At 47.1% G+C, this 21293-nt stretch overlaps 1 protein-coding gene across 1 annotated transcript in view; it reads right to left on the bottom strand.

Moving 5' to 3' along the window:
* The window catches only part of Otop1 (otopetrin 1), a 26510-nt gene extending 5613 nt beyond the window's left edge, over positions 1-20897 (bottom strand). Inside the window, exons 1-3 of the mRNA XM_027387036.2 lie at positions 20501-20897; positions 8570-8706; positions 2836-2894 (exon numbers count right to left, since the gene is read on the bottom strand). Coding sequence (XP_027242837.1) covers positions 2836-2894; positions 8570-8706; positions 20501-20897 — 593 coding nt within the window. The remainder of the gene's footprint in view (positions 1-2835; positions 2895-8569; positions 8707-20500) is intronic.
* Positions 20898-21293: the final 396 nt, after the last annotated feature.

Raw genomic sequence — 21293 nt, 5'->3', positions numbered from 1 at the left:
TTGGTCAATGGACAGGCAGAATTTATCTAGGTGGGAATTTTGAATGAAGAGACAGGGAAAAAAGACAAAGGACAAGGACACCATATAGCTAAAACAAAAATCATCACTGTCCATTTCTCTGTTTTCCCACCTGCCAATAAAAGAATTATAAAAGCCTGTTTATGGACCCCTTTTCCTTTCAAATTTGTCCCCTTTAACAGTCTTGAGTGAGGACATGAAGGCTGAGGTTGTGGCCATCATCTTGTAACCATGAGCCAACCAGTATGGGATGAAGCCATTGAGGACAGCAGAGTGTAAACACAGAAGCCTGTTCGCTCTAGAGGACACTAGGCTCAGAAATTCCTCCACTGTCACACCTACAGTAAGTGGCCATGCTGGAATAGTGGAAAAAAAATCTTAGCCTCTAAACCACACCATCTCATCAGGAAGAGGGCACGTGTGAGGGTGAACAATGGATTCTAGAAGAAGACATGGTCTCCATGTGCTCCCTGTCTGCTGTGAATTCCCTACATCCTACTGTGGTTGCAGGATGCAGTTGTATTCACTTATGGTAGCTTCCAGGTACTCTATAGGCACAGTAGTCCAGCTATCTAGGAAAGACATCCAACAGTAGACTGGGGAGGAAAGTCTAAAGGCAACTGTGGGTACTCCCCTGTCTTACCCAGAGACAGCCAAGTATGCTCCCCTCCCCAGCTCAGAGACCACCTATCCATGACTGACTCATGGGAAAACAAGAATATCTTGTCTGTCTCTACCTGTCTCTACCCTGAGTGTCCACCACAGCTGAGCCCAGGCAACCCAAGAACCAGCGCAGTCATTACTTTGTTGTATGATATGGCCATCTTGGCATCTGCCCAACTACCAGAACTAATGCAGGAAAAAAAAAAAAAACAGACAACACGGGTGTCTGTCCATTGGCCTGGCTCTGTGCCTGCCCTGTTGCTACAACTCACAGTCCACTTTCTCTATATAGCCTTTCACAGACCAGACAATGCCATTACCTGTGGCAGGTGGCTTTCTTTTTATTACAGTGCACACAGCTGCCCTTCTGTTTCCCCTTTCCCTGCTCCATGGGGTAGTGCCCAATCCTGAGCCTGCTGAAGCCACAGAAGCAGTACAGGGTCACCAAAGGTCATGCTGTTTGGCCCTGCACTGCCCTGAGAACCATAGTCTTCCAAGGCCAATTTGAAAAAAGTCCTTCAAGATAAGAGCAAGAGCCATGTCCTACGCCAAGGCCCTCCCCACACTTAGTGCCTGTACACCCAGACCATAGTGACAGGATGCATCCCAGGAGTCATCTCTGGTATCCATCTGGGTTTTCTAAGATGTGTGAAGACCCATGGTCCCACTCTACTACAAGTCTGTGGAAAGAGATGGATGGAATCCCATAAGGGACATTTCCTACCTGGGAGAAACCCGCCAGAAGTCACTGACAAAGGAGGTGGCGGGATAGAGGTGATCATACTTCTCATGCAGGAGGCTAGCAAGCTCATAAGCCCACAGGACTCAGCCAGAACTGCCAGCATGGTAACTAGGGGCTGTGGGGATTGTCCTCAAGTGAGGCCAGCCCTCCCTAGAGGAGCATCCTAGATTCAACTCCAGCCTCAGTCATGACATACGCTTGAGACTTCCTCATCTTCCACTTTATCTAAAGAAGTTGACATTTGAAATCTAAGAGTGTTAGAAATTCAAAATGTTTGCCATCTTGCTCAACACATTAACAGACAGGAAAGCATACTCTCACACTGACGTGGGTAGAGACCAGATAATGGCCATGGAAGTCTTTGCCTAGGCTGGTCTCAATCTCAGTAGCCCTACATAGCCAAGGATGACCCTTGACCTCTTGACTCTCCTGTCTCTGATTTCTGAGTCTGGGGTAAAGATGACAAGCACCTCTATGCCTGGTTTATTCAGTGCTAGGGATTGAGCCCCGGACCATGCTCACTCTATCAACTGAGCCACTTCACCAGCCCTAAGAGTTATCAGTGATGGCCTCTGGAGGCCCTGAATCTCAGTAACTACCCATGCCCTTGCAGGAACCAGTTGAGCATACTTCAGCCCATCTTGCCCAGGAGGTAGGGAGTCTGGTATTCCTGACACCAAGGTTAAACACCACTGCCAAGGCCACTGTCCAGGCCACAAGATGAGTGCAAACTCACACAGCCAAGGACACTTCAGGATCATCACCACCCATCCCACAGCATCAGGACACTAGCCCTGTGCAAACTGGAAACACAAAGGATGTTCTTGGAAATATACCAAATCTCTACATCTGCAGTCTGTTGAAGCCATTCTACCCAGTGGTCATATGCCAGCCAATCTTCTCAAAGTCAGTGGTCATCTCAAATGCTGGAAAGGAAGAGTTGATTCCCCCATGGAAATGGTGTACAATACTAGATCTTTCCATAGAGCAAGTGCTTATTCCTCGATCCATCCATATTTAACCTGCCCTTGGAGAGTTCACCTCTTCCCTCTGGCCATACTTCCCTTGACCACATCAGAACCAGGGAGAACTAGTGGCAGGCCCAACACTTGATGGACACAGGTCCATGCACCTTGTAACATTTATCCTCAGAGGTAGGCCACCTCACTGCTCCCCACCTCACAGATGAGTAAACTGAGGGCAGTGAAAGGGACGTAGGTGGTGACAGCAGAGTTCCCACCCATATCCTTGTCTTCCAGGAATGGCTGAAGTCCTAGAAGGGCTTTGCTTTCAGGGGGAACAGGAACCTGCTCTCGGGCTTTCTAGCCCCAGCTGGATGCCAGTCCTGAGTCTGGATTCTTCAAACGTTTAATCTAAACAAATATCAACCAACGTATAAAGCAATATTTTACCTTTCCAATGTTTTGAAAGACAGGATAATATCCTTAGCATGGCCCCAGAGAAAATAGACCTAGATGGGAATAAAGGAAAACACATTAGTGGGGAAACTGCCATTCTGTTTGCACACTTGAGAAGTTTTAAGACTGGGGAGAAGCAGATGACTGTCCTCAGCAGAGCCATTCTACAATGGGAATAGTGGTCCCAAGTGGGGCCTCCAAAGTCAGGTAAATGGAGTGCTGCAATTAATTATGTATGTCTGCTGTGGGTGGAGATCTGTGTTTGATTTCGGTGTCTCCTGAGAAGGTAGAGTTAGGCATGATTGGTGATATCTGCTGTGGATGGAGCTGTCCTGAAATTGATTGAGGATGTCTGCTCTGAGATAGGCATGTGGGCATTAGTCTGTCATGAAACTCACTAACTTGTTTTTTAGCCATACTTGTCAGGTCTTATCCAATAATTTTCCAGTGAACAGCTACTGTGAACCAATGTCCAGAAAGCAAAGGCAGAGCACTTTCAGTGAAGATTGGTTTGGGTTGGGCTTCTTTTGACTCTCACATACGCTACCCAGAACCCTGGCCACCCTATCATTAACAATGCAGGGGAGGAGAGGCATGGGTGCTGCCTCCTTGTGTGGATCTGAATGCTTGGGACCAGAAGTTGTTTCGAGTTCCAGAGCTCACATGGCTGGCCCTGGCAAAAAAAACAAAACAAAAAACAAAAAACAAAAAACAAAAAACAAACCATGAAACAGTGAGGGGACTTGGTGGAGGAGGGGAGTGTTAGTGTGGGTGCGAGAGGGATCAGAGAATGGGAAAAAGGAACGTCACCAGAGTGTATTATACACATGCATAAAATTGTCAATGGATAAACACAGTCTTTAAATTTGGGTCAAGGAAGGTTAAAATAGAAAAGAAATATACCACATAGGAGATAGCTCGCTCAGTAAAGTACTAGCTAGATTGTCAAGCCCTAAGCCAATAAGAAACCTGTCTCAAAATACAAAAATAGATGGTGTCATAGTTAGCTTCAGCCGTCACAACTTGACACAGCCCAGAGTCACTTGGGAAGGGGAACCTCCACGGAGGAATTACCTTCATCAGATTGACCTATAGCTCTGTTTGTGAAGCATTTTACTGATTGTTAATTGATGTAGGAGATCCCAGCCCACTGTAGGCAGTGCTATCCCTAAGCAGGTGGACCTGAGCCATATAAGAATGTTATCTGCATGGAAGGGCACAGTGGTTAAGAGCACTGGCTGCTCTTCCAAAGGAACAAGATTTAATTCCCAACACCTGTATGGCAGCTCACAACTGTCTCTAGTTCCAGGGGTTCTAATACCCTCTTCTGGCCTCCAGGGGTACAATCATGCAGACAAAACACTCATATACATAAAATAAAAATAAGCTCTTAGGTAAGCAAGCTAGAAAGAGCAAGGCATTAAGAAATGTTGCTCCATGGTCTCTGCTTCCAGGTTCCTTCCTTGAGTTCCTGCCCTCCTCTGATGATGGACTATAGCCTGTAAGCCAAGTAAGCCCTGCTCCCGAGGTGCTTTTGCTATTTTTGCACAGCAGTAGAAATGCTGACTAGGACAGATGGCTCCTAAATAATGTGCACATGCCTAATCATGCTTATAGACACACACACACACACACACACACACACACACACACACACACGCTCCCCATGTGACCAGAAGTAGTCTTGCCCTGGCAGACATGGTACCTCACCCCATACTGGCAAGATACTCTCTTCTATCCTCTCCCACCCTGATCAGAGCACCAGTCATTACAGGGTGAGGTCCCAGGATTTCTGCAGTGAATGAAGGACTATGTTTGACTGAGGATATCTGAAGCAAATGGAGGGCAGCATCTGACTGAGGATATTATTACAGTAGCATTGAAAAGACAGGGTTCTATTGAGACTCTTTAAGGAAAAGTATTTCCTTCTAGCCAAGGGAGTAAAATCTCTAGCCTGGGTGGAGACCTAGCATTCCAATCTACCCATAACATAGGCATGAACTCAGCTGTGTCTGTCAATCACCTGGCCAAGGGACCACTTGTCAGGAATGTAGATTCACTTTACACTATGCTAAACATATGGGAGGAATAACTAATTATTCCCTTAATGAGACAATATACTTTTCCTACCCAGAATCCCCACCCACTGTGTGGTCACTAGAACTGCACCACTTGGGCTAGGTTAAGTTTACCCATTTTTAATTATTCAGAATAACTTTTCTCTTTTTAATCCTCATTTTCCTACTTTTGGCTATTTTGGGGGGACTCCTTCACTCTTTCTCTGAAGCCTGCTTCCATATGCAGGGGCTTGTCTGCCATGTGGCTACTTGCTAATCTCCATATATAACTCAAAAGGCATGGTTTTCTCTCTTGCTCTCCATCTCCTGGCAGCTGCGAAGACTTGTAGCTTGCCAGCTCTGTTGTCTTTCTTTTAAACTCTAATTGTCTAAAAGCTTCCTTCTGAGTAGTCTTTTTTTTTTTTTTAAGATTTATTATCTCCATGTACACTTACAGGCCAGAAGAGGGCATCAGGTTCCACTATAGATGGTTGTGAAGAACCATGTGGTTGCTGGGAATTGAACTCAAGACCTTGGGAAAAGCAGCCAGTGCTCTTAGCCACTAAACCATCTCTCCAGCCCCCCTGGGTACTTTCTTAATTTCTTTTATTAATGAGACTAAGAACCCTGAGAAGGGACCCTAATTTACCCAGAAATATTCAGTACCCCAGATGGAGCTCCCAAAATTTCCAGCAACAATATCTGAGGTAGGCAGAGGATTAAATTTGACTGAGAATGTCTTCTGCAGGTGAGAAACTGCATTTGATTGAGAGTGTCAACTATAAATGGGGGTGCATTTGATTGAGAGTGTCTACTATAGATAGGGTATATTGGACTGAGGATGGCTATTGCGGGGGGGGGGGGCGTATAACTGATCAAGCTACCATCACCATGTCCCAGAGTTAAGTTGTCTTAAACTAAACACAACTACAGTTCTGAATGTCCAAGTCCAAGATGTCAGATGTTGGTTCCTCCTGGGGCCCCTCTCCTTGCCTGTAGATGATATCCTTTCAATGTGAGACCTCACATGGTTGTCCCTCTGTGTGTGCCTGTGTCTTGGCTTGCCTTGTAAGGACACAGGTTATATTGGATCAGGGCCACCCAAGTGACCTCTGAAAGGCCTAGTCCTCCCCTACTGGCACATTCCAAGGCACTGAGAATTGGAATTCATCAAATGGACATAACAGCTTTGCCTGTCAAGCAGCCCCTTCCCCCCTGTCCCCTTGTGAGTGCTCAGCCTTTCCAACCAGCCCACCGCTGAAACAAGCTACCCACGCTCCTCTGCTACCTCTTCTGAGCTGGTCTTGCCTGGGATGGGTGATGTGTTAGAAGCATTCCTAATCATCAGAGCTGTCTGCCAAGTCTAAGAAGGATGTGAACCAGAAGTTCCTCTGAATAGAAGATGGTTTCCCTTCTTGGAATTTAACCCTGTTTCTGAAGGGTGTTTTCAAGTTGTGCCTCCAACATATCTGAACAGTAAGTTTCAGTGAACCATGGTCTTCAGGGTGACTCTGGAGGAGGATTGCTTCTTGCCATACATAATATACGCAAGTCTCTGGTCTTCTCTGAGCTCCAGTTACTGCCTCAGAAAACCACAAGACTTAATTCTATCATCTGTGGGAACATACACAAACCTGGAAACATTATGCTGAGTAAAATGTGCCAGGAACAGGAAGATAGGCAGTGCATGAGCCCACCATATATGGAATCTCAAAAATGAAGACTTGAATACACAGTAGAATAGAGTCTGAGTGGGGAAGAGTGGGATGATGCAGGCAAAGGGCCCAAGCTGGCAAGCATGCAGGATGGCTGTCTAGAGAGCTGATGGCCAAGATAAGGGTTACAGCTGGGATATTGTGTTGTCTACTGTGGGTTTGCCAGAGCTGGCTTATAAGTGCCCTCATCGCTAATAAGACCAAGAAGGGAAACTGAGGCACCAGATATAGCAATTTTCTTGACTATAATCATCTCCCATGTATACATATGTGAAAACATCATGTTATACACATTAAATATGTAAAATAACAAAGAGTAAGAAAAGATTGATAATCTAGCATCTGTTCTTACATTAAAATATGTTTGTTGCTGACTAACACACTAACTGTACATAACTATGCTATGCAGTGCTCTTCCCACATGTGCAGTGTGCAATGAGCACAGAGTCATTCTGTCTGTGTGGTGTGTGTGGGGGGACTTGCGAAGGTCAAGAGAAAACTCTGTGGAATTCGTTCTCTCCTTCCACCTTTTCCTGAGTTGCAGGGCTTAGACTCAGGTCTCTGGGCTTGCACACAAGTGTCATTAACTGCTGAGCCACTTTGCCCATTTCTTTATGTTGAGAACATTCAGACTCTACTAGCTATTGGGAAATATTCAGTTCATTTCTGCCACCCATTGGTGCCCTCTCCCTCCACTGTGCTGCAGAACATTAGACGTTCTTGCTCCTATCCAGCCACCCTCCCTGGACCTAGTAGCTAGCCTCTCACCAGCCCTTACACGCATACAGTCTTCCCAGGCTCTATCAGTCACTATTCTTTTCTGCACTTCCACACAATCAACCTTTTACTGCCCGTGTGAGAGCACAGGCAGTGTGAATAAGCTATGCCTGGCTAGCTAGGATGTAACTCAGTTGATAGAGTGCCAGCCTAGCATGTAAGAGGCCTTGTGTTTAATCTCTAGTGCTACATAAACAAAAGTATTAACACAGAGAACATCAGAGGTAGAAGCAGAGAGATCAGGAGTTCAAAGGCTTCCTAGCCAATCTAGGCTACATAAGATCTGTCTTCAATTGATCTGATTTGATTTAATGTAACAGCCTCCAGTTCCATTGTGCTGCCACGTGTGGTGGAATTTCACTATTGTTATGGTTGAATAGTATTCCATTGTGGATACATAGCATCTTTCTTCATCCATTCATTCATCAATGAACACTGCATTTGTTGCTGAACACTGAACCAAAATTTCTGGCAGAAACAGCTTAAAAGAGGAAGGCTTATGTGGACTCACAGTTTCATAAGGTTTTAGTTCCTCATGATGCTCATGGTGGCATGAGTGTGTGACAGAGGAAGCAAAGAAAGGGACAGGAACAATGTCAGACCCAGTGGCTGTGCTTGTAGCCATCAAAAATTCCAGCCCAGTGGCCTACTTCTACCAGCCAAGACTTATCTTCTAACGATTCTATGGCCTTCAAAAATAATGCCTCCAGCTGAGGAACAAGAACTCAACACAAGAAAACACTTTTGTGTATCCTTGAGTGCCATAAAGATGCTGGCCATGACTTTCCTTATCAGAGTAACTCTCGGCCACCAGAGCCCTGCTAAGACCAGGTGCTGCACTGGAGTTTAAGCGTCTCTGCAGTCATTTGTATGCTTTCTGCCTTTGAGCTATGTATTTAAATGGCATCTATCAAATCCTTACTTAAAAAAAAAACAAGTTCATCATCCAAGCTGAAAACAAGAACCTCATACTGTTCTAAAAGGTTCCAGCCTACAAGAGGGGAAACAAGAGTCCCAGTGTTCCAGTGTTCCTGGACCAGCTCATGATTCCTGATAGGAGCCACAGAAACTTTCTAAATTGGCCCTAGAAACTAGATGTGTTGATGTTGTGGGTTTTTGCACACCTCAGGACACACTGCACCACAACAGAGGCCATGTGAACAAGCACCAGTGGCTCACCTGCAACAGTGTATGCACAGCGTGGGTGACTGGGAAAACTCCCTCTGTGGCTGACAAGCACTCGGAAAATCCAATGAAGTATGCAACTTTCAAGCATCCCAGGATGACAGTGATGAATGCGAACAGTGTGATGCTTCCTAGGTAGGAGAAACACACATGTGTTAGCATGCACAATGTCATCCCAAACAAAGCATATCGCCTATAGAGTATGTGGATGAAAGGTGCCATGACCACATAGTGGGAAACTCAAAACCCACAGGCAAAAGTATGAAACTGGACCTTCATCATCCTGTATGCAAACATTGACTCAAAATTATTCAAAGACTTAAATATCAAAGCTAAAAGAGGCAAAAATATTAGAAAAAAACATGAGAAAAACTTTTATGAGATTGGATCAGGCAATGAACTGTATCAAAATGAAAAGGTGTGTGAACCACAGAACACTCTGAACAAAGAAAAAAGCACCAAAAATGGGAGGGAATGTTTGAAAATTACTTTTTGTGGTGGTTTGAATAAAAATGGCCCCCATAAGCTCATAGGGATTGGCACTATTTGGAGTTCTGGCCTTCTTAGAGGAAGTGTGTTACTGGGTGTGGGCTTTGGGGTTTCAGAAGCCCAAGTCATGTCCCGTATCATTCTCTCTCTCTTCTGCCAGCCAATCCAGATGTAGAATTCTCAACTATCTCTCCAGCACCATGTCTGCCTGCATGATGCCATGTTGCCTGCCATGATGATAATGGACTAAACCTCTAAACTGGAAGCCAACCCCAATTAATTGTTTTCCTTTATAAGAGCTGCCATGGTCATGGTGTCTCTTCAAAGCAATAAAACCCTAACCAAGACACCATTCTACAGAGCCATCAATATCTACAGCATACAAAGACATATGTAGAATGAAACTAGCCAAAGGAACTTGAACAGACATTTCTCCAATGATGATATAATTACAGCCACAAATTATAGGAAAAGATGTCCCAAACCACTAAACATTAAGAAGAGGTAAGCCAAGACCAAGAAACTGCCTTAGTTAGGGTTTCTATTGCTGGGAAGAGGCACAATGACCATAGTAAATCTTATAGAGAAAAAACATTTAATTGGGGTGGCTTACATTTTCAAAGGTTATCATCATGGTGCAACTTGGTGGCATGCAGGCAGACATGGTATTGGAGAAGGAGCTGAGAGTCCTACATCTTGGCTTGCAGGCAACAGGAAGTATTCTGAGACACTGGACGATATCTTGATCATACATGAGACCTCAAAGCCTGCCTCCACAGTGACACACCTGTTCCAACAAGGCCACAACTCCTAATAGTGCTCCCTTTTGGGGGCATTTTCTTTCAAGCCACCACAAACAGCAAGTCATCCCTGCTAAGATTAGTGCCATTTGTTAAAGATTTATTTAATAATTGTATGTGTATATGTGTTTCTGGATGTGTGAATGTGCACCATATGTTTGCAGTGCCTGTAGTGGTCAGAAGAGGGGCATCAGGTCCCTTGGAACTGGAGATACAGATGATTGTGGTATCCTGGGAACTAAATCCTGGTCCTCTGCAAGAATAGCAAGTATTCCTAACCCCTGAGTCTCCTCTTTCCAGCCCCTCAGATAGGTGCCATCAACAAACAAACAAGGGCTGGATAGATAACTCCATTTTGAAGCATTTTCCTGGAAAGCATGAGGGCCTGACTTCTGATTTTCAGTACCCACATAAAAACTGGGCACGGCCATGTGTACCTGTAACCCCATAGACAGATTCAGATAGCAAGATCCCTGGAGCTTGCTAGCCAGATAGCCTCGCCTATTTGGTGAAGTAGTAGGCTAGCAAAAGACCCTATCTCAAGCAAGGGGATGGTACCTGAGGAGAAACACTAAAGGCATCCTCTGATCACATATGTGCTTCCACATAGGCACAAACTCCTATGCACAGGCACACACACACACACACACACACACACACACACACACACACACACAGGTAAACTAGATAGAAAGTTGATTCCTTAAAACTCAATAGAAAGACCGTCACCACTAGCAATCAGAAAAGGCACCAGGTAAGGTGAAGAGTTAAGCAGTTTGTTTATACTATTAATGATTTTGACTGGAAAAAATGCCTATGAAGAAGTCTGACCAGGAATTACAAAACACATTTGGAGGGAGCTGGACAAATCCAAACCTGAGCAAGAAAAACAGCTATGCTGGACTTCGTGGATAGTGTCCAAGTTCCTAGTCCCCTCCTGGCATAAGTGGCATGACTCACATGTCCTCTCCCATACACACACAGAGGAAACTTAATCACAAGTGCTGGGCATTGGGGAACCAAGGTGAGAGCCAGGCAGGAGGAATCATATTACACGGCTGCCAGAGCCACCACTAGTGAAATGCAATGCAACAGTCCAGTTCACTCCTGCAGTTCAGAGCCCTATAGAAATAACAGAAGTTGTATTTCCTTAGACCTGGCAAGCCCCCAGTGAAATCAGAACCCCTGTGAGAGTGGAGATTCAATCCCAATGCTTTCAAGGTGGCTGATGAATACAAGGTGCCTTCTGGTAACAAGACAAAGTGAGGCAGCCTGGTTGGGTGGCAAGAGCAGAGCCCTGAGCTATATGGTCCCAGGCACAAGGCAGGTATGTCCCAACATGTCATCTCCCTAACCCTAGCCTCAATTTCTCCACCTACTGAATGAAGAAGGTCTACAGTAGTGGTGTACAAACCAGAGCATGCATTAGAATGCCCTGGAAAGAGCCCTGATAAGGTTCATACTGCTGTGCTCCATGCCAGATTCTGACTCTGTAGGTCTGAGGTGGGGCCACAGTATCTTTAACAAGTTCCCTAGTGGGGTAGATGAGGCTGAGGCTGTTCAGGGGCCCCAAAGTGGTCTAGAGTATCTGTGTGATTGACAGTTCATTTGTGCTGGCCCTCTCATTCCAAGGTCCTCCCTTCCTTCCATGTATCCACTCACTCATCTACTGATACAGTCAGAGGACTCCTCCTGTCTGAGTTTGGTTGAAGTCTGTGTGTACCAAGGTTCGTGTGCTGGTAGTTCAGCCTTCAGTGTTATGATGGGTGAGGTAGAACATTTAAAAGAAGAAGGGGGAGAGGGTATTACTCCATCAGGCTGGGGGTGGGGCTCTGTTGGTTCAGTGGCTGCCTGTTGTACAGGAAGCCCTGGTTTCAATCCCCATGCCACATAAACTGGGTGTGGTGATGTGTGCCTGTAATCGTAGCACTGTGGAGGTACAAATAGGAGAATCAGAAATTCAAGATCATCCTTGACCACACAGCAAGTTCAAGGCCAGCCTGGGATACAACAGGTCCTCACTCAAAAACAAAATAAGTAAATACTTTTTATAGAAGTGGGACTTAAGATGAAGTTCCACCCCAGAGCTAAGGAACTATTGAGAGAGGAAGGCTCAGTTTTCTCTAAAAGTATAGTCTCTGATGGACACCCTTCAATGGAAGGTCACACACCCAAGAATATCTGGGTAGCACAAACTGGCCTTGATGGTGGGGGCAGGGGGGAACACACACAAAGTTGGGTGGAAAGACAGGGAATTGATCTGAGAATATGAAAAAGCTACATTATATGAAATTCTCAGAGCTAATAAATTTTTAAGAGGTGGAGCTCAATGGAATGTACTTAGATCATTGGAAATGGTCTTTAGGGAAGAGTAATATAGTTCTCTCGAAGCCCCAGTTTGTTCTTATGCTATAGGGAGGCCATCCACATGTTTAGCCCTTTCCATATGCCACTGGTCCACTTCCTGCTCTTCTGAGCCTCTATGACACAGTAAGGGGAACTTTGATAGGCTGTTTAAATACTCCAAACATCAGAATCATGAGTCAAATAAACCTATTTACATTAGAAAGTACCCAGCCTCAGGTATTTTGTTACAGCAACACAAAATGGACTAAGGCACCTACTCAAAGATAAAGAAATACTGATGATGAAGAAACAAAAATACCCAAAGACAACATTGTACAAATTTGGATATCAACAAAGAATAGAGGGTGAGCTGGCACAGACTTCCTTGTGCAGCTTGGGAGACCAGAAGACAGTGGGAGTTTTCTCAAAAAAGGCCATAGACCCAGCTTCCAGCTGAGGTGTCACCTATCTGCTGGGCCAAAAGAGAGAAAGTTGTTGAAGAGAGATGACATGTAACTCATTCTGCAACAGATTTCTGTGCATCAACTATGAGTCAGTCACTGTCCTGGGCCCTGGGGGTATGAAAGTCAGTAGAAGAGGAAAGGAGAGCTTCTTGGGGAGATTCTGCACATTAGTGGGAAAGACAGAAAACCAAAATGGATGAAGAGTGGGAGGAAGTGATGCAGGACAGAGTGAGCCGCTGACGGGGGGTGGACAGAAAAGGAGTCTCTGAGGGGAGCTAGTTGAACAGAGAAGAGAGAGCAAGTTGCTATATGATCTGGCCAGCTGTCTGACAGACAGTGACATAGCTGGGAGAGAGTTCAAAGCAGGAGAAAGGGGAGGGAAAACGATGATGAACAATGCACTTTGTAAAAGCCTGGAAGTACACTGGGTGGAAGGGAAGGATGGACAGATTGACAGATGGACTGGTAAAGGTTGATGGATGGAGTAGTCAAGGAGAGAGGTAGTTTACTAAGTGAGAAAAGACGAGGAGAAGCTGAGTTCAAATGCCTAGAGATAAACTGCTTGGGGGTGTGGGCAGCTTGCTCTGTGAAGACAGAGTAACATCTGGAAAGAGAGAAGTTGTGTCTGCAAAACCTGTAAATTGGAGAAGGACTAGATGGGGAGAAAAGAAAGGCTTTGGTAGCAGAGCAGGAAGCAGGCTGACTTGCTGGAGCAGGCATTCAGTATTTTTTCTCCAAATATAGAGTGTAACACGCCTTAGATTATAAGACAAGAGAAAATGAGCAAGACTTGTGGGGCAGAAAAAGAAGGAAATTCCAAGTGCTCAAAAAAAGGAGAAAACATGAAGAGGGAAGTAGAGGGTGATATGATCCAAAATACACTACATACATGTATGAGATTATCAAAGAACAAGTTTTAAAAAGCATACTTTTAAAAGGCAAGCATGAGGGATAATGTAAAATGTATCATAATCATAGAAGCAAGAGTCCAAGTATGGAAACCATACAGGGACCCAGAATGAAGCAAATTGTCTCATTTATTAAGATGCAAGGTCAGAAAGACTGAATTAAAAACAAAATGAGGGAACATGCTCTCTATATGACTAAGTGGTTGGTGATAGAAGGTTAGGGGTGGGCGAGAGGAAGCAGGCGACACAAACAGAAAGTGGGAAGGGAATGTTACTACCAGACTATATGGAATTTAGAACAAAGAATCCTTCACATTACAAACAATAAGACATAAAGCATGAGGAAAATGTAACAGAACATGAAGGCTCAATACTAGAACTTTTGGCCAGGCATGGTGGCGCACACCTTTAATCCTAGCATTTGGGAGGCAGAGGCAGGGGGATCTCCATGAGTAGGAGGCCACTCTGGTCTACATAGTGAGTTCCAGGCCAGCTAAGACTGCACAGTGAGACCCTGTCTCAAGCAATAATGACAATGATAATAATTTGCTTTTCTATGTAACTGCTACTAATTAAAAACAGAACACACATACACACACACAAATGTAAATAAATAAAAATAGCTATATTACTTGACAGTAATTCAGGAACTGCCCACAATACCCCGTCACATTTCTGCTGCTGGACACCAAAACTCTTCTTGAAGTCTAGAATATTGAACTGTAGCCTCTTTCAGATTGACAGTCCCACAGTTAGTTTTCCCTGGAAGGACACTCTCCCTAGTGCATCATGACCAGCCATCATCTGGCCTCCAGCTGGACATGAATGCTGGGAAGCTCACCATCCCTCACAGCATGCCATCCAACACAGTGGCTATTGCTTCATTTAGAAAGTCCTTCCTTATATTTGAAGTTCAGTCAGCCTCCCAGAGTTCTCATCCTCTTTCCTGGAGCTTCTGGCATCATCCGCCCATCCATCCGTCTATTCACTATGGTGGTTTCAATAGGCATGGCCCCCATAGGCTCATATATTTGAATACTTGGTCACCAGGGAATGACACTATCAGGAGGTGTGGCCTTGTTGGGGTGAGCTTTAGGGTTTCAAATGCTCAAACCAGGCTCAGTGTCTTTCTCTTTTCCTGCTGCTTGCCAATCCAGATATAGAATTCTCAGCTTCTTCTCCAGCCCCACATCTGCCTGTGTGTCACCATGCTTCCCCACCATGACAATAATGGACTAAACTTCTGAAATGTAAGCAGCCCTGATTAAATGTTTTCCTTTATGAGAGTTGCTGTGGCCATGATGTCTCTTCACAGCAATAGAACACTGATTAAGCCACTCATCCACATATCCAGTCATACATTCCCCCATGCATCAGTCCATCCACTCACCCATACACACATATTCACATATACACCCACACACCCATTCATCTATCTATACATACGCCCACCAGTCCATTCACCCATCCATCGCCCCATTCATCAGCCCATCCATCCACCCACCCACCCATCAGCCACCCATCACACATAGCTTCCACTGATTCAGTTACTCTACAGACACCATCTGCCCTCGTTACATATTAAGTCTGATTCTGGATCTCAGGACACCATGGAGAGTACATTCAGGAAGTGCCTGTTCCTTCAGGAACTCACAGTCTGTTCAGCCTGACAAACGGTAACTGAATAATATAATCTCCTTCGGGACTGGTGCTGGGCAGATGGTGTGCAGGTATCATGAGAACAGCAACCCAGGAGCTACAGTTAGCCAAAGAGCAGCAGTCAAGGTCTTGCAGATGAGACTTTTTATTAAAAATTCAGGGCTCCTCCAAAGCTCATAGATGAAGGCCTATAGCATTTCCTACTGTGAGACTGCCACATCCTGCTGTCTTCTGGACTCAACACCCTTCCTTCTTCCCTCTAGTAACACTGTCCTGCCTTTGAGACCCCTACTTCTTTCCAAAGAATGCTAAACCTGCATCTAGGCCTTGGACTGTAAGAAAATGAATGCAGGCTGGAGGTGAAGTTCAGTTGGTAGAGCACTTGCCTAGCATGCACAGAGAACTGCTGCTAATCCCTAGCACTGCGTAAACTAGGTGTGGGAGTGCATGCCTGTAATCACATGGAAGGGGGATGCAAGGGTATCAGGAGTTCACAGCCATCCTCAGTACATAGGAATGTTGGGGCCAGCCAGGGATGCACATGAGACCCTGTCTTTAAGAAAAGAAAAGAAAAAAGAGGAGAGAAAAAAGAGAAAGACAGAAGTGGAGTGGAGGGGAGGGAGAGAGGGAGGGGAGGGGTGGGTGAGAAGTAGAGAGGAGGAGAGGAGAGGAGATGGGAGGGGAGGGGAGAGGAGGGGAGAAGAGGAGAAGAGAGGAGAGGGAAGGGGAGGGGAGAAGAGGAGAAGAGAGGAGAGGAGGGGAGAGGAGAGGAGAGGAGAGGAGAGGAGAGGAGAGGAGAGGAGAGGAGAGAAGGATGGAGCTAGCAAGACTCATCAAGGCTTCAACACAGGTCTCAGAATTGCAGCTCTCCCCTCCCGGGGAACGCCCCCCCCCATGTGCCCATCTCCCAACCTTATCTGGGTACACCTATCTCCCTTGTCCTCTTTCTTGATAACCTGTGATAGGTCCCCGTTAACCATGGGACAAAGCCAGGGTCTGGTACCTGCCTTTTTTTAGCTCCACATAGTAGGTCTCTGGGGATCACTCCTTAAGCCACCAATCTTCTCTGGACTCCTATCTGCCCCCCACATTGCGCATTATACTCACAACTCATTTGTCTCACAGTACTAACATATTTACTTCTCTCAGTTAGAAGCTCTTCTAATCAGTTTCCATCCTTGAAGTCCCTGATTCTCACAATAACTTAATGTAATGGACAACAACATAATCCCCATTTTACAGATGAGGAAACTGAGGCAGACAACTGGAGCTCCATGGCCTGTCTAGGAGCCATATCTCCATCTATCATTGTCTGACACCCTTATTGTCTCCCCTCATCTTGCCCTCCTCCATCCACTCTGAATGAGGTCATGCCAGGAGATGCATCTCTACATTGTCAGGGACCAGCAGTGCCAGGCAAGTATAGCTCTCAGTCTAGGCCCCTGAGTGAAAGTCAGTTTGAGACATTGCCACAGCAAAACTCCAAGCAGAGCAAAGCTTCCTTCCCCATTGTACAGGACAGGGGTCCAAGATCCTGCTCAAAAGACAGAGAAAAGGGGAATGAGGAATGCACCTGTTTGCTATCTATACTGTTATTCTGTCACATGACCCACTAGGAACAGAAAGATTGTCTGTGGGCGTGCCTGTGAGGGATTTAAGTTAACTGAATTTGGAAGACTCGGTCTGAATGGGAACAGCACCATTTCATATACTGGACCATGGACTGAATGAAGGAGAGAGAGAGAGAGAGAGAGAGAGAGAGAGAGAGAGAGACAGAGAGAGAGAGAGAGAGAGAGAGACAGAGAGAGAGAGAGAGAGAGACAGAGAGAGAGAGAGAGAGCACTCAGCACTGGCATGCATGTATTAATCCATTGTCTGCTTTTGAATGTGAATGTGAAGTGACCAGTTCTTTCAAGCCCGTGATGTTATGGCTTTCCTGTTACAGGGGACTGTAATCTCTGACTGTGAGATTCTGAGCTAAATAAACTCTATCTTATGTTGCTTTGCTGAGGTCAGGAGGTAAGAGCTCTCTAATTGTGGAGCTGGAAGCATTCGTTCACAGTGAAAGTCAAGAGTTAAGAGGCACTGAATTTGAAAGAGAGCAAGGAGGAGTACATGATTGAGTTTGGAGGGAGGAAAGGAAAAGGAGATATGGGGTAATTCTGTTATAAACTCAAAAAATAAAAGAAATCATCAACAGCTTTGTTTGCTTCAATGGGAGATCCGAGGGACCATCTCAGGCAGTAATACGGGCTCGTCATGCCAATGACAAGGACAGAAGCCCAAGCAAAGAGGAGTGTCTGGAGGAGCTCTGCCTGCAGAAAAGCGGGGCTGAGGATTAAGATGAACCTCCATCCTGAGATGCCAAATGGAGTTGGTGGTATGGTCTCAAGCTTGCTGTACCTGCCCTGAAGTCAACAGATGACAGCCAGGACAGACAGCAAGGACAGTCTGTCCTCCAGCCCAACAGCCTCTTCTCTTCTCCTTCCTCCCCCTCCTTGGCAATTCCCCTCCACTCCTTTTCTCTTCTTCCCCTCTGTTCATGGCCTGGTGATACCAACACACACACACACACACACACACACACACACACACACACCATTGTGTCACTGTGGATAGCCCCCTTCCAAGCAGGAACCATTGTGTTTTCTGCCTTCACCTCTGCAGCTCGTCCTATGACCACCCCTGGACCAGCCTTTCATAGGCAGCTCGCATCTGTCCCCTTTCCTCTGGTCTGTTGGGAACACTGATCTCAATCCCCATGCAGGCCATTTCCAGGGATGGCCTGTGGTAGCATATCCGACAGAGGCCTGGAAAAACACAAGTCTGGATGTGCCCCGTATAAAAGCAAACACTGTGAAAATTTGAATTGTAGAATAAATTCAGGGTGATTCCCCCATTCACAAAACAGCTGTGACTGGCTGTAATGAGTTAGGCACTCTAACACAGAAGTACAACAGTAACCATCACTGCTTCCAGAATTTGAGTTAAAAGAATCTCTGGTCTTGAGACAGGCCAAAAAGCCAGTGGGGTGGGGGGAGCACTGCTTCATCACATTTGGAGCCCCCCACCTTCCACAACCACCACCCCTGTAGAGACAGGGCTGAGATTCTGTCACAAACCTGTCTTTCCAGCTAAGAGTCCAAAGGAAACCTCAGTCCCTACAGAGGCCAGGGTGCTTCCTCTTGGCACCTTGGTATAGTAACCATCTTTTTGCTCCCCAGTGAATCCAACTGTTCACAGGGATGGCCAGGTCATGGCAAGCTACTTTCTCTCAACATCTTACTGCCCCTCCCCATGAGGTATCTGTGATTCTTACCATGTGAGAGCTAGGGCTCAGAAAGCTGAAGGAGACAGAAGTGGGGAGTACAAGCCCTGTCTTCCAGGGCCAACAGCATTTGCACAGTACATTGCCTCATCCGAATGGCTACACAACTTCCAGAGGGTGTGCTGTTATTCTGGGTGTTACCTGGGATCCCATAGAACCCATGCTGATTCCTCCTTTCTCTGTGGTACCAGACTCCCCCACAGGACCCCACACTGGCCTTTATGGTCCCCTAGGCCAGCCACTCAGTATTCCTTGGAGTCCTGGCCTCCCCTGGACTCTCAGACATCATGAGCCCTCTGTTGTCCAACTTAGCTCCCCCTTTTCTCCTCTTCCCACCCTCTCCCACTCCCCTCCTCCTGGGTACCATTTCCTGAGAGTCTGCACAGCTTACTATGTACTGTCTCTATACGCCTAATCTACTTCATCTCTACATGGTGTCTGAAAGAAATGGAGTTTGTCCACAAGGGAACCTTGATCTGTGTTCTTGCCCTGCTTCTCCCTCTGGCTTCTCAACCTTAGGAAATAGGAGGACCAGTCAGAGAGAAAAGGAGGGAAGAATGGAGGGAGGAATAAAGAGAGTGAAGGAAAGAGGGGGGAACAGGAGGAAAGAGAAACTAGAGGAAGGAAGCAAGAAAGAAGAAAAAAGATGGTGAGGGGAGAGGGACAGGAAGTGAGGAAAGAAGAGGTGGAAGTCAGGGGGAGAGGAAGAAGAAGAGCCAAAAAAAAAAAAAAAAAAAAGAATGGAGGCAAGAAGAGGTGAGGGGAAAGGATGCTTCTGGAAAGAAAAGGGAAAATGTCAACACCCTGGGGTAAGAGCACCAGTCTTGTCTGTTTGTGTGACATTGGTCCCCCCATTCATAATTCACCAACCCGTTAACTCCCTAAAATATCCAAGAATTTAGGCAGTTTGTGGTAGTGTACAGTTTTACTGAAGGCAAGATAAACTGATCCCTGAAAGTCTCTATTCAAGGGTAATTCCCATGGACTCCATGAAAGGGACCTGGGGTCACACCTTTGAAGCATCACACACACACACACACACACACACACAGAGAGAGAGAGAGAGAGAGAGAGAGAGAGAGAGAGAGAGAGAGAGAGAGAGAGCATTATCTGGTCCCATCCAGCCTGAGATCCCCCTCTGTAGAGGCTCAGTCTGGGGCTGGGGTCGGAGGGAATCAAGGCATTTGCCGGAGGAGGTCAAGTGTGCAAAACTGGGAGGTGGCTCTAAGGGAAATTACAGTCTAAAATGAGAAAGCAGCAGGAGGAGGCCACCTTTGCCCTGGATCTGGTCTCCTCCCTTTGCCCTGGATCCCAGCCCTCTCCCTTTGCCCTGCATGGCCCTGGCCCCCTTTGACTAGGTCAGGTTGTCTCTGAGGACCATGCCCTCAGGACTCCCCTTATCCTCCCAGCACCTCCTCCGAGCTAGGCCTATGTGTCTCTAGGACCAAGGATCACAGGCTCCCCTCAATGTGGTGGAGAGGCAGCTACCTGGACGAGAAGTGTCCAGGCTACAGCAAGAATGGAGGTGTGGGCAGAAACCTCGAATGGGATGGTAGGATATGCAGTAGACTCCCGGAAGGCCTTAGCCCAGGCAGGGAAAGTGGGACCGAGGTGAGGATGGAATGACATTCCAAGAGAAGAAACAAAACATGCAAAAACCTTGGGGCTTTCAATACTGACTGGAACTAAGAGTCTTCCACAGCCTGGGGTCCAGGATGAGTGCTCCAAAGAAAAGAGGTCGTCAGAGGCCAGATCTTAGAAGCCTTGAGTGCCAAGAAGGGGAGGGTAGCCTCCACACTTTAAGCAGGGAGAGCTTCGAGCACAGCATAAAGATAGAGAAGGGAAACCCAAGGGGAGGGCAGGAGAGATGAGGCAAACAACTGAAGTTCGATCTCAAGGAGAGGCGTGGAGGGCGGCCCCGCTACACTCACCACGGAGCCAGCGCGCACCCGCATGTGTGTCCTTGGGGCGGATGAGGCGGCGCTGCACGTAGCTGCGGCCCACGTACCACAGCATCCAGAGCAGCTGCAGCAGCATGAGTGCGGTCAGCACGCACAACAGGTCGCTCTTGCCCACACCCGCCGCGTGCACCGCCCAGGCCAGCAGGAACAGCAGCCCCGCCACGAACACATTCAGCCCATACTGGCTGCTCAGAGTCTCCGCCAGCTTCTGCGGGACGCTGGTGCCGCGCCGGGGACCGGAGGCCGGTGGAGACCCCCTGGCCAGAGGGTGCGGGGGCGGCGGGCATGCAGAGCTCCCCGACGGCGCGGCAGAAAAGGAACCTGGAGGAGCTGCGGGAGAGGAGGGCGCGCCCGGGCCCCCAGGCATCTTCCTGTCTGGTCCCCAGGCGGCTGCTCCAGCCCTGCGCGTTGCTCCTGGCTCCTGTCCTTTCCCCACGCCCTCTGGGCGCTAGCCCCGCTCGCCTGTGCCCTCCGATCCTGCCCTCCCCCAGTGCTGCCGGCCCTTGGTCAGTTCCCAGTAGCCGGCCTCCCTTCCGGAGCTTCTGTTGCCGACTCCGGTCCCTGCAGCCCGTTGCCCCTGCCGCTGCGCCTCTAGCCCCGCTGCTCCTTTGCCCTACCTGTGTCACCCGCGCCCAGCCCGCCTACCCCACCCCGGCACCCCGGAAACGCGGGACCGCAACAGGTGCCACCCGCAGGCTCCAGGGATGGCGGGGAGGGGTGGGATGCCAAGGGACATATGGAGCCTCAGGAGCCAGATCAGGGA

Source organism: Cricetulus griseus (genome assembly GCF_003668045.3).
Source record: "Cricetulus griseus strain 17A/GY chromosome 1 unlocalized genomic scaffold, alternate assembly CriGri-PICRH-1.0 chr1_1, whole genome shotgun sequence".
NCBI classification, from domain to species: Eukaryota; Metazoa; Chordata; class Mammalia; order Rodentia; family Cricetidae; genus Cricetulus; species Cricetulus griseus.
The sequence above is the reverse complement of the archived record's forward strand: the minus strand, read 5'-3'. Positions and strand labels throughout refer to the sequence as shown.